At 35.6% G+C, this 12,034-nt stretch overlaps 1 protein-coding gene across 3 annotated transcripts in view; it reads right to left on the bottom strand.

Moving 5' to 3' along the window:
• Positions 1-5,257: 5,257 nt before the first annotated feature.
• Positions 5,258-12,034, bottom strand: part of LOC110783214 (THO complex subunit 2) — a 50,402-nt gene continuing 43,625 nt past the window's right edge. Inside the window, exons 25-33 of one of the 3 annotated variants that reach the window (XM_021987523.2) lie at positions 11,270-11,876; positions 11,089-11,193; positions 10,184-10,339; positions 10,012-10,092; positions 9,841-9,925; positions 9,560-9,771; positions 7,481-8,650; positions 6,592-6,917; positions 5,258-5,596 (exon numbers count right to left, since the gene is read on the bottom strand). In XM_021987523.2, the coding sequence (XP_021843215.1) occupies positions 5,527-5,596; positions 6,592-6,917; positions 7,481-8,650; positions 9,560-9,771; positions 9,841-9,925; positions 10,012-10,092; positions 10,184-10,339; positions 11,089-11,193; positions 11,270-11,876 (2,812 nt within the window). In that variant the 3' untranslated portion in view covers positions 5,258-5,526. Of the gene's footprint in view, positions 5,597-6,591; positions 6,918-7,480; positions 8,651-9,559; positions 9,926-10,011; positions 10,093-10,183; positions 10,340-11,088; positions 11,194-11,269; positions 11,877-12,034 lie in introns of all 3 variants that reach the window. The other 2 variants (XM_021987522.2, XM_021987524.2) reach the window with 2 other exon arrangements.

Below are 12,034 nucleotides of genomic sequence, written 5' to 3' on the forward strand. Positions count from 1 at the left end.
CACAATAGTTTTTCAACTTTTTTTTCATCTATACGACCGATCACTCATAAGAATATGGAATTGAAACATTTTGGTGAAATTATGCTTTGAATTTTCCCGAAAGTAATGAATCCCTTTTTTTTCTCAATTTCTTTCTCTATCTCTTTTTATTTTTTTCCTTTTCTTCCTTTTAGGAACCTTCACATTTTCAATCCTTCTCATCTTTTTGCTCATTTTGCTTTTTTTTTTCTTTTCAAATCACCAGACAAGAACAAGAAGAAGTCCCTTTCCTTTTTTAACACCCAAATTGTGCTTATATGAAGCACACTACAACTCCCTTGCCTCACTCACTAATAGCTCCCTCAAGCCAAGCTTGGGACAAGTAACCAAATGGGCTTCTAACGTGTATAGTAACCGAATAAAAGGGCACATGCAACAACATGGATAGTAAGAAGGGAACACATGTATCTATAATCATCTGAAAGCCACCTAAATAGAAGAATTGTCTCCGTCCTCTTCAATGTGCATGTATATGAGCCATAAAACACTACTAACAGTTGTAAACCAATACTCAAAATCAATGACATACTAGGAAAGGGATTAACCCTTTGTCTATTGTAAAAATGAAAAGTATCTGCAAGATAGGCAACAATAATTTCCAATTCTAGTTTAGTTTTCAGACCGTAAACATAATTAATGGGTACTTTGAATGAATTGACCTCAAAATCATAAATGTATTGCCAACAGAACACGAGAACGGAAGTGTAGTCGGCGACAATTGATACGTGAACAAATAAATTGGAGTACCTGAAATTATGTAATTCAATAATTCTATAAGCAAAATAAGAAATTTCAAAGCAAATGTAAGAACAAACCTTACCGGAGTTCAAAATTTAGTAGATATTGGAGGGTGATTTTAGGGGCTTTTTTGGAGAGAGGGAGAGGAGGGGATTTAGGGTGTTTAGGAGAGAGAAAGGTTTTCCGAAGAGAGAGAAAATATTGGGGTTTTTATCAAACTTTTGGCAAGGACTTTCGGATTACCCACGAATTAAAAATATTTGGAGAAACTGCATATTTTTGAAATTTTTAAGGTTCCGCCAACAATTATGTGTTCTTATTTTGTCGCTATTGGTCGAATTTTTAATCACGATGTCACCGATATACTAAAGGTACCAGTATATATCTAGGTACGTACCAAGTTAACTTCGATAGACATTAAATATAGTCTTAATCAACTCATTACTCAATTTCTTACACTAATTTTAAATTGCCTTAGTCATTCTATTTTTTTTATCTCCAAATCATACTACTTGTACATGTAAAATAACCATTAAAGATATCTTGTTCTTATTTATGTAAGATTATATTACAGTTGAGTTTTCACTTGGAGCTTGATCCCAGCCGGCCTCTCAATAACGTGTAAATATTAGATTAATGTGTTTTCTCTGTCAATTGTAGTTGATATAAAAAGAGGTTTTAAATAACACGTGTCACTTGTAGTTGATCGATATCGAAAGAGGTTTTAAATAACTCGTCCATTTCCTCATCAACATTCACTCTCGCATTTATCAGGAATTGGAGTTTATTATATGTGTGTTACCTATGGTAACAACATTCTAACACGTGGCGATTAAAACAACAATATCCATTACAATTTTAATTATTGTTATTATTAGTAAAAACAAAAATCAACTACATATCCAGAGCAATTATAAACCAAATGTAAATACCCCTATGTCTCTAAGAGTTATTAGTTAGAGTTAAAGTAACATGATAACTTATACGTATACCTTACTAACTAGTAGCATTCTTTACGGACCCAATAAGTACAACACACATATTCATTGCAATAGAAATCAATCTTAAAAATGTTTACCCATGAGAAAGCCCTCACCCTAACCTATGCCCGTTATTTTGGTGGGAAAAATACATATGAAAATCTATTTTATAGATTAAAATACTTTAACTAAATCTCATACCCAACTACCACAAAATTTACCTTTCCACTTTAAGACTTATTATGTGGGTCACTACCGAGAGATATCGTGGTCCTTACTTACAAATTATAACTTAAATTTAGAACCATGTTTTTCCGACGACAACTATTAACCCATTACTCGGTAATGACCAAATGAAAATACTTTAACTAAATCTCATACCTAACTACCACAAAATTTACCTTTTCACTTTGAGACTTATTATGTGGGATACAACCGAGAAGTATCTTGGTAATTACTTAAAGATAATAACTTAAAAATAGAACCATGTTTTGTGGAAGGTAACTACCGGGACATAAGTCAGTAATAACCAATTGGTATACAAATATGGTGTTATCCATCCATGTGAATAGTTGGTAATTACCCACACATGTTCACCAATTTATAATATTAATACAGAAAACTCATACTTTTTATTTATTGAAAATAATTTCTTTTTTTATTTTTTTAAATAATACCTCCATTTCAAAATTACTAATCGTTTTAGTTTGTTTCATAATGTTATGATTTACTTTATTTATGAACATGGAAATTAACCATCTTATCTTTCTTCCCCACAACACGTATATGTTCTTTTTCATGTTATCATACTTTATTCATTTTTTTCTATCACCAACCCGCATGTAGTACACATTTATCTAAATGTATCAATATTTTTTTATATTCATCTATCTAGTGACACTCTATTTCTCGTTTGTCTAAATAATTGTTCAAATGACAGTCGTCAAGGTCATTTTTAAATGGAAGTAATAATGTAATATGCATCAGATGGTTATTTTTATTATTGTATTAAAATTTTATTTTGCTAGTGAATTTGAAATATAATTCCAACGTTACAGACTTATGTTTCGATTGTTTAGGATAGTATCTGTATTTTGTATAGGCCATTATTACACTCTAGATACAACCAAGGATAAATATTTAGTCATTGATACTCTATGTCATTGTTCCAGCAGTAGTGGTCTTGATAAATACATGTAAGCACTTCCAACGGAACTAGTTTTATTTGGTTACTGTTATTATGAATAGTTACATTAGTGAACACTGTGACTTTAAAACAAATACCAGTTAGATTCCTAGCTGAAAATGCATGCTTTGAAACTTTACAGTGCTTCTGACTTAGTTATTGGGAAACGAAACACTGCAAGGCTACAAGACCTAGGTACCTACCATGCATTCAATCAATGGCATATGATTCAGGTACCTACCAAGCATGAAAACAGTGGGATATGACCATTCAATTCAATAAATGGCCTTGTTGAAGACTTTAAATAATTTTTCAGTGCTTTTTTTTAATGAAGTAATATATTTTTGGAAAACTAAAGTATGAAAATACATTGGTAATTACCATGTATGCATTCAAACCGTGGTAAATTACCCAGGTAACTACCATGAAAGCAGAATCCAATGCATGATAAGTTGATAACACCTTTATAAATAGAGGTCTGTTTTCTATTTCCAATATCCATCACTTCCCTTTCTTTCTTTATTCAAACAACCATCCATATTTTCTTTCCTTTCCCCTCTTGCTCTCGTCAGAAATGGCTTCCAATGTTCAGTACGTTCATCCTTACACAATTGTCATGAAAAACTTGATGGCAGAGTACATCGGAGGGAAGCCAACAAGAAGAAGTCTTTCATGGCTTAAACATTAACTCATCGGCCTTGGGTTCAGGGTAACAAACTAAAAATTCAGAATCTATACTAATATATTAAAAGGCGTTCTTAAGAACGTATGCGTGTCACGTATACCTCTCCTTATTACGCCACGTAACCACTAATCAGCATCATGACATGTCATTGACAACCAAAAAAAAAATGTAAGCAAGGATCGAACACCAGACCTCTTTGTTAAAAGTTCAACATCCAACCATCTAAACCAACTACAACTTGTGTTATATATTCTGTATAAACATTTATGATCTTTTTACAATAAATAACAAATTGAATAGAAGTGAATGCAAAAAAAGGGAATAATTATTCAACTTATAAATGTAAAGTTATTACTTTTATAGATAAAGCTTCAAAAAAAAAATAAAAAAAATCAGGGTAATAGAACGTAGTAACGAGTAAATAATTATAGAACATATTACATGCACTCTGGGTAATAGAGGGTAGAGTTTGAGCTTGGGAAGGTTGTTAATCGGCAACTAATAATCTTGTGTATAACCCCATAATTCTATGACGACCCATCATCTACATGGACACATATTTACAACAAATAAATCCAAATAAAAGTCAAAACCGGGCCAACGCTCGGGACACTCACTAGTTAGATTTCAAACATTGACGCAAGCGCCTTAAGAACAATTGAGTGCTCCCTGCAATTAGGTAAGCTTGAGAGGTTTTAGCGTATTACAACTTTTGGAGTTTTGGTATATTTAATTTGTTTGTTGGTGGAAATTGAGTAAGAGGCAAGGGAAATTTGAGAAGGTAATAGAAAGTATTATGATATCTAAATTCATACCCCTCCCGATAATCATAAAGAGTATACTAATATGTATATTGTATTTTGGACATAGGGAAGTAAGTTTAAAGTTTCGATTGTATAAAAAATCACAAATTTGTGATCCCTCGCTGCCTATGTACATACCACTAGTCAAAACTAATGGTACATTTATGTCAAATATGTACTACGTAGTTGTCTATCTGGAATTGCCAACAACTAGTACATTTTTGTGTTACCTTTTTTCATATTGGCTAGCAATCAATAGAAACGGACAATTTTAGGTACTTACAAAACTAATTCTACCACACAGACAATATAAACAGCTACCTTATCAGTTTCAGCATCTTATCAATTTCAAGTACTACCTTATCAGTTTCAGCTCCCTTATCAGTTTCAACTTAATTTCAGCTAGTGTTGCCAAACAAAACCTAAATGTTTGGCATAAAGGAATCAACTAATTATACAACATAAGAGGCAATAAAATAACCATAAAATTTATCAAAATTGCCTATTTTCGAATGTGCAGATTTACATATCAGAAATCATATTTCTATCAAGCAATTGATTTTTACTATGATACACTAATATACTAGAATTTGTCAACAAAAGACTACCACATGATAACCAACACTTGGACGTGTCTATTTTTATCTAAAGCACATCAAACTTCGAATACATTTTCAATATGAGACATACCTCCTAAATATGTCCCCCTTGTCTACTGTAATTCGGCAATGTTGGGATTTACACATGCAGGATTAGCCCAACAGTTCTCCTCAAGCAATATGGTAAGAGAATCCAGCCTTGCTTCTTCCCGTTTGCTTAATCGCAATAATCAAAATCACCATCATTCATAACTTGAATTTCGGAATATTCCAAATCTCGTTATTTGTAATTAGTGCCAGGAGATTTCTCAAACAATTAACATACAATTCCACTTACAATGCTAATAATATCATAGATCTCCCTACCTTCGGGTAAAACTGATGATGCGATTCTGCTAAAATATAAAAACAGGACAAAATCCTCAACATTATGGAAATATTCCAGTAAAACATGATACAGCTACCACTTGTCTGCAATATGATAATCACATCCTGATCATTTCCTGTGTCGGCGTTTTGCTTCAGCTCTCAGTCTTTTCTCATCATCCCAATCACGTTCATACATTCTGGCACACGTTTATTAAGGTAGGCAAATTTATTCAGAATACAGCAAAAGGGTTAAAATGTGATGAGTAAAAAATGCTGTGGTTTGTGTTTCTTCTTCAATAATATTACATGATAATATTGTTTCTAACAGCAGCATGCTCAAAACTAGACCCATACTGCAAAGAAACGTGCTTTCACTGCTACCTAACGCAGTAAGACATGCAGTTGATAATTGAATCATTGTGAAACTTGTACCTCACATTCTCACAACATACTCTAGCAATCTAATCATTTCACAATAGAACAATGATTTTCTTTAACAAACTAGACTCGCCTACACTTTGCATTATTAACTTACTCTACAAGAAATGTTTTTTTTCCCTCTACAAGAAATGTTTTTTTTTCCCTTTTTTTTCCCTTGCGGATGATTTATATGGCCCTAGATAAATAACAGGAGAATAGCGAGTACAATGAAACTGCGCTCGAACTTCGATCTACCCAAGCCCAATTCCAAGAAAACTTGGTGAATAGACTACAAACAAGAACAATTAGCTGAATGGTAAAGATTTACCATCTAACCTCACCATGAAAGTATACCCGAAATCAAATACTCCAAAAAACCTAAAATAACTACTCTTAGTTCCTAAACAAAAGAAAATCAATCCTATTTACATTATCAATAAACGAATAACCTTTAAAAAGAAAAACAAAGGCCTACTGATATCAACTTCTACCACGAACAACCACAAAAGAAAAAGAAACTATTCACATAATTTACAACTAGAAATATAAAGACCATTAACTTCAATGAAATTTGACAACAACCGACCAAGAACCTCTAAATTCTTGCTGAAGAAAAGTCCTATCCAGGAAGAAACGACGGCGTGGATGAGAGATGATAAGGGGGGGGGGGGGGGACCAGACAAACAGGAGAGTGCACACAGAATTTCATAAAAATTCGAAGCCAGTAGTCTCATTTGTACAAACACAGTAGGGAACTCAGAAAAAAGGATACGGGTCAACATCACGCCGTGCCATCTTGCTTGTTGGTTCTTTCACATGTATCCTCATACCTGGTTCCTCAAAGTACGCTGAACGCGGAACCATTGAACCTTTCCGATCTCCTCTTTCCCTACCATCATACGCCTGCGACATGCCAATGGAAATCGGGGGTGGTAGAGCAACAGGGGAATACTCAGCAGGTTCTGCACCGGGAATGTGCTCCCTTTTAAGTTTCCGTCTCTTTGAGGCTGCTGTTGAATCTATTTCCTCTTTCGAAAGGCCTGCTCTATCCCTCTCCCGTTCTCGTTCTTTTTCCTTCTCCCTTTCTCTCTCTTCCACCTGCAAAAGTGACGAAACCAACAAGATCTTTTAGAAATAGAACAGAACGTGACTCAACTCGTACTAGGAGGTCAGATGAACTAAGTTTTACCGAAAATCAGTACAAAATTTCAATAAACAAATGGCCAAAACAATCAGTATGGAGAGCAAGAACACAAGTGAAAGAAGGTTTAAATGTAGCTAACATCAGAAACCCAAATTACGAAACTATAACAATGGGTGCAATACAAATTAAGTACAATTACAACTGCGCTAAACATGTTTTGACTCATCTTAAGTCCGTTGACTGCCAAACAGCCACTTCTGTAATAAGCAACGTCAAAGAAAATAAAATAACATAAAAAATATTTAAAAAGCCACAACAGTTGATTGATAAAACATAGAAGTCCACTAGTAATTATTACACTCTAAATAAGAACAGAAATTTTAGAATAGCTGTCAAGATGAGTGTTTCTTTGCAAGTGTTCTCGCAGTAATTTGTTATTTAATAGCTAAAAGTCAATGTAATAGTACGATCATCAATTGAGATTTAGTTGGATAAAATGAATAATTGTCCTACATACCTTTATTGTCGAAGTCTCCCGCTCTTCACGCTTTCTATCTCTAATTTCATCTTCTCTTCTCCGCCTGGAATCATCTTGCGCAGTCAACATGCTTTCCTCTGACCGTCGACGCTCTTTTTCTTCATGTTTAGGAGAAAGCCTTTGGTTATGTCTAGTGGTCGTCAATCTTCTTTCAGCATCATCATCTCTTCGACCAGCATTTACAGATTGTGGAACTACATGAGGTGGTAAAGGGGGTGGAGGTGGCAAATTTTGACAATGAAATCGATCATCACTATGAGATTTATCACCAGATACTTCATTGTAACGCAATTTAGCTCTGTCATCCTTGCTTCTTTCATCCCTGACTTTGTCATTGAGGCCATCGATACCCCTATCAATCCTCCGCTCCGGTACTCTTTCGACTGAGCGCTCTCTTCCATACCGTTCCATTGATCTGTCTCTTGACTTTTCAGAAATATCATCACCACGGAGTTTATCACTGCGCTCAGATCTATCTCTGTGGTCCTTCTCATACTTTTCACTACTTTTCTCCTTTGTCCTATCCGCATGTTTATCAGCAACCCCACCAAAGGCCAATTCCTCAGTCCCTGACTTATCCAATTCTGAAGGATAAGATTTGTCCAGTACTCTTTGCTCAACTGTTTTCTCTCGGTCGGTCAATCGAACATCTCCCTCAAAATCTCTCATATCAGAATCACCTTTCCTCCTTTTATGTATCCTATCTGGTTCTTCTGCAGGGCTAGTTCTTTTTTGTTGTCTCTCTAAAGCCTTTGCACCAGCATCAAGCCTCGGAGAATGAGCTAAACGGGAATGTTGAGGCCGAGGAATATCAGATTGATCGGTGCCATCATCCCTCAAAGAACCCCTTAAATTAGCGGACTTTGTGGGTCCGATTTCTCCCCGTAATTCATTAGCTTCAAAATCATTTTTTGTGGATGAAGACAAGCCTTTAGACGAAGGAGCTGAATTACCATTAGCAACAGAGGCAGACACAACAGTAGCTTGCCCGGTTTGCCTTCCCTCAATAGGATGACTTGCATGCTCCCTCTCACTTCCAGAAACAATACCTCTTCCAGCAGCTTTCGCTGACTTTGCCTCGTCTTTAGGCTCTTGTTTAAGTGCCTTTGCACCAGCTCCAGCTGAGGTCCGTTTAGTAGCATTTTTTTGCTGTACCAGAAACAAACACTTGTTATTTTTCCCGTTCACATTCCAAATGAGAAAAAATAAAATTAATATTTTCCCTTCTTTGAGAATCGAGGGATATAAATCAGGAACTGTGCAGAATGATAACCGGTAACTGTACATACACAAGAAAAGTATACATTGAGGTATCTGGTGGAGTTTATTACTCCCTACATCCCGGAATACTCGCACCGCTTTCCTTATAAAGCCGTCCCGGAATACTTGCACCGTTTCTATAAATAGCATGTTTTTTCTAATTTTATATTGTTTCTCTCACTTACCTAAGGTCCCACGTGTATTCCTAACATCAATTATTATCAATATTCTAATGGTTAAAAGTTTAGTAATAGTTTAATAAACTTTAAATAAAGTTCAATAAGGTTTTCAGATAATTAAAGGTCCTATAAGTTGAAGATAAAACACCGTTAGTTGATAAGAGAAACAACTCACAGGGAGTACTTTGCAACAAACAAACAAAAAAGAAAAGTAGTCGCCCAGTTCTTCACAAGTGAAATAACTGCTATATTGTATCACATTACTCGTGTTCAAGAGACACCATGCTCAACAAAGCCAAGATTTTCCACAAGTCCACGCAAGCTCCAGAATTTTCGTCTTCTGTGTGGAAAATCTTGGCTTTGTTGAGCACTGGGATAGGAGAACAATGTGAAAATGCATTAAGCAGAGGAAGCAACACTGCTCTGAAAGAGTTCTTTTACCAAAATGCCAGGCTTTAAGTGAAATACTATTTGAATGCTTAATCAAGAATTCAAGGTTAAAGAAAGCCACTGGAAAGTGTTTCTGCTTCTACTAGCAAACAATTACCCTGGTTTTAGATTTAATGACAATAAAAACTGGTGTTTCGACTAAAGGAAAATAACAGAATATAGGCAATACCTCGCTTTCAGTAGAAGACATTACCATTCCTTTTGCAATACTTTCATCCACAATCTTGTTTGAAGGCTCGTCAACATGTGCTCCAAATGGCTGCACATCTGGCCCATTTGTCATTGAACCACCTTTCTTAACACTCCCTGAAATATTTTCTGACCTCTCCAGTTTTCCATCAATAGGCTTCACTCGGATTGCTTGATCTTTCAGGGAACTCCCTGAATCCAAAGGTTGAGCTTCAGAGGCAACTCGTCCCCCAGTAGGTTCACTTTGAGAAACACCATTACCTGTGGAAGACTTTGGAGCAACTGATGGCCCAGACTTCAATTCAACATATCCCATCCCAAATTCATCTTCAGTAATCCATGACGGCTGAAATAAGATGTACTTGGTATAAATAATTAAAAAAAAACATGACAGACAATGGAAGACTCCTTTGCATTGTCCAATTGATTTACCTTTCTAGCTGCCAAAGCAGCCGCAACACCAGTTGCTAGAACCTTCAAGTCTTCTCTTTCTTCACCTTTAATCTTCGCCACCTATAGACATGGCAGGAAACACACGAGTTAAAATGTATTAAGAGAAAATATCAACTTCACAAATAAGACTACATCCAAAGACCTAACTCACTCGTTTCTCAATGTTTATTCCACTTTTCCTAGTAACTGGAAATACACTTGATATTTTTGTCAACATTATGAGGGCATTTCGGATTTCCATATATTCTGCAGATTCCAAGCACTGTATCAACAGCCGGGTGATTCTTTGACTCCACTTCCAATGCACCTCCAAATAAAAAGAACACAGATGAGTATCCTATACAACTCAAAATCAAGGACGAAGTTACCATACACAACATGTTCATGGGTTTTCATTTCAAATATTCATGTCACGACCAAATACCGAATAGAACAAGGCAAAAAAATATATACATATATAACACAACAACTAAATGCCCTCCACACCCACAAACAGGGTATACGATGACCAGAAAGCTTATCATAGCTATCAGAGAAAAATTACACTCCATGCTTACTAAGGTACAAATTTAAGATCTAAACTATAACTTGAGAAACAAGGCAAAGATTTGGATTGGAATTGAGTACGTGAAGACAATCACTGCTCTGTGAATATAAATGTTCTAACGGTAGTATAGAAGTCATAAGTACATTCTCAAGTCTCTTTAAAAGAGTTAAAACACATACTTAAGTTTCAATCTTACGAAAAAATACGACCGGAGAAAGAAATTTAGCAGCAGGAACAATACATAAACTATTATAAACACAAAAGATAATATAAGATGTCCCACAATCACACATACAACAACATAGATTTTTCCTCAAATAATTCAAATTCAGAAGCACAAGAGTCAACTGCATTGGTGCACTGCCGTGTGACACACCAGAGAAAGGGAATGACCATGATAACATCATAATAATTGAAATCTGGACACAAGCACATTCTTTCAGACAAAGAATTAGGACCGACATAAAAAACAAATAAAACATCATAAACGCAATATATCTACTACTCACTTTAATGAACTGGCCGTATGTCACTCGCTGACTATTTGGGTATCTATAATAAACTGCAAACCCAGGCATGTTACCACATTCACGTTCATAAACTGATTCATCACTCTGAAACCAAATAGCCAACATAAAGTTCCAATCATGAAACAACAACAAACAGATGTTCACAAAAATATATAGTTACCTTCCAAGAATATGCAATTTTTAGTGTTTCAAACAAAAACCTTCCAAGTCTACCAGCCTCGTACTCAGTACAGCAGCATATCATTGGGTGTATAGTTTTGCAGATTAAAACATCAAGATGGTTGACTGTGTTGAAAAATGGTGTGCCCAAGGAGTGAAGAGTATGGACAAACATTGCACAATAAACAGCATCTTGCATGCTGAAAATACAGCGTGGAAAAATACAACGCTGTAGAAACTCCATATTTATCTTCAATGTATCAGGGCAAGAACTCAACCAGGTATCTTTTTCATTTGCAAGCCTCCTACGCACGGAAGCGACATTCTCTTCATGTTTTTGGAGCTCGCTCATGAGACGATCTAAGGATTCTTGTATCCTCTCTTTATCTTTCTTCCTCTTTGCAATTGCAGAGCCTGAATTATCAGAGAACTCTTCAAGAGCCTTCAAAGCAGCATGCTGTTTAGCAATCTCAGACTCATAGCGACTCCGAGGAACATACAGATCATACAACGTAAGACCCCAAAAGGTTGCATATAAATCTGGGGAAAGGCTATTCCACGCTTTTGATGGCAACATAGTTCTAATTGTATCAAGAAGATGGGACCACCTGCAAAATTTACAATTAACAGATAAAGCACTGGAATAAAGCAAGCTACAACATATATGATGTGAGGGTCAAACAATCACGTTGATCACAACTAATAGCCGTCAATGAGAGGCACAAGTGTCTATAGTGAGGGGAATGACATTCCCAAATTTGGAATG

This window comes from Spinacia oleracea, chromosome 3 (genome assembly GCF_020520425.1).
Source record: "Spinacia oleracea cultivar Varoflay chromosome 3, BTI_SOV_V1, whole genome shotgun sequence".
NCBI lineage: Eukaryota > Viridiplantae > Streptophyta > Magnoliopsida > Caryophyllales > Amaranthaceae > Spinacia > Spinacia oleracea.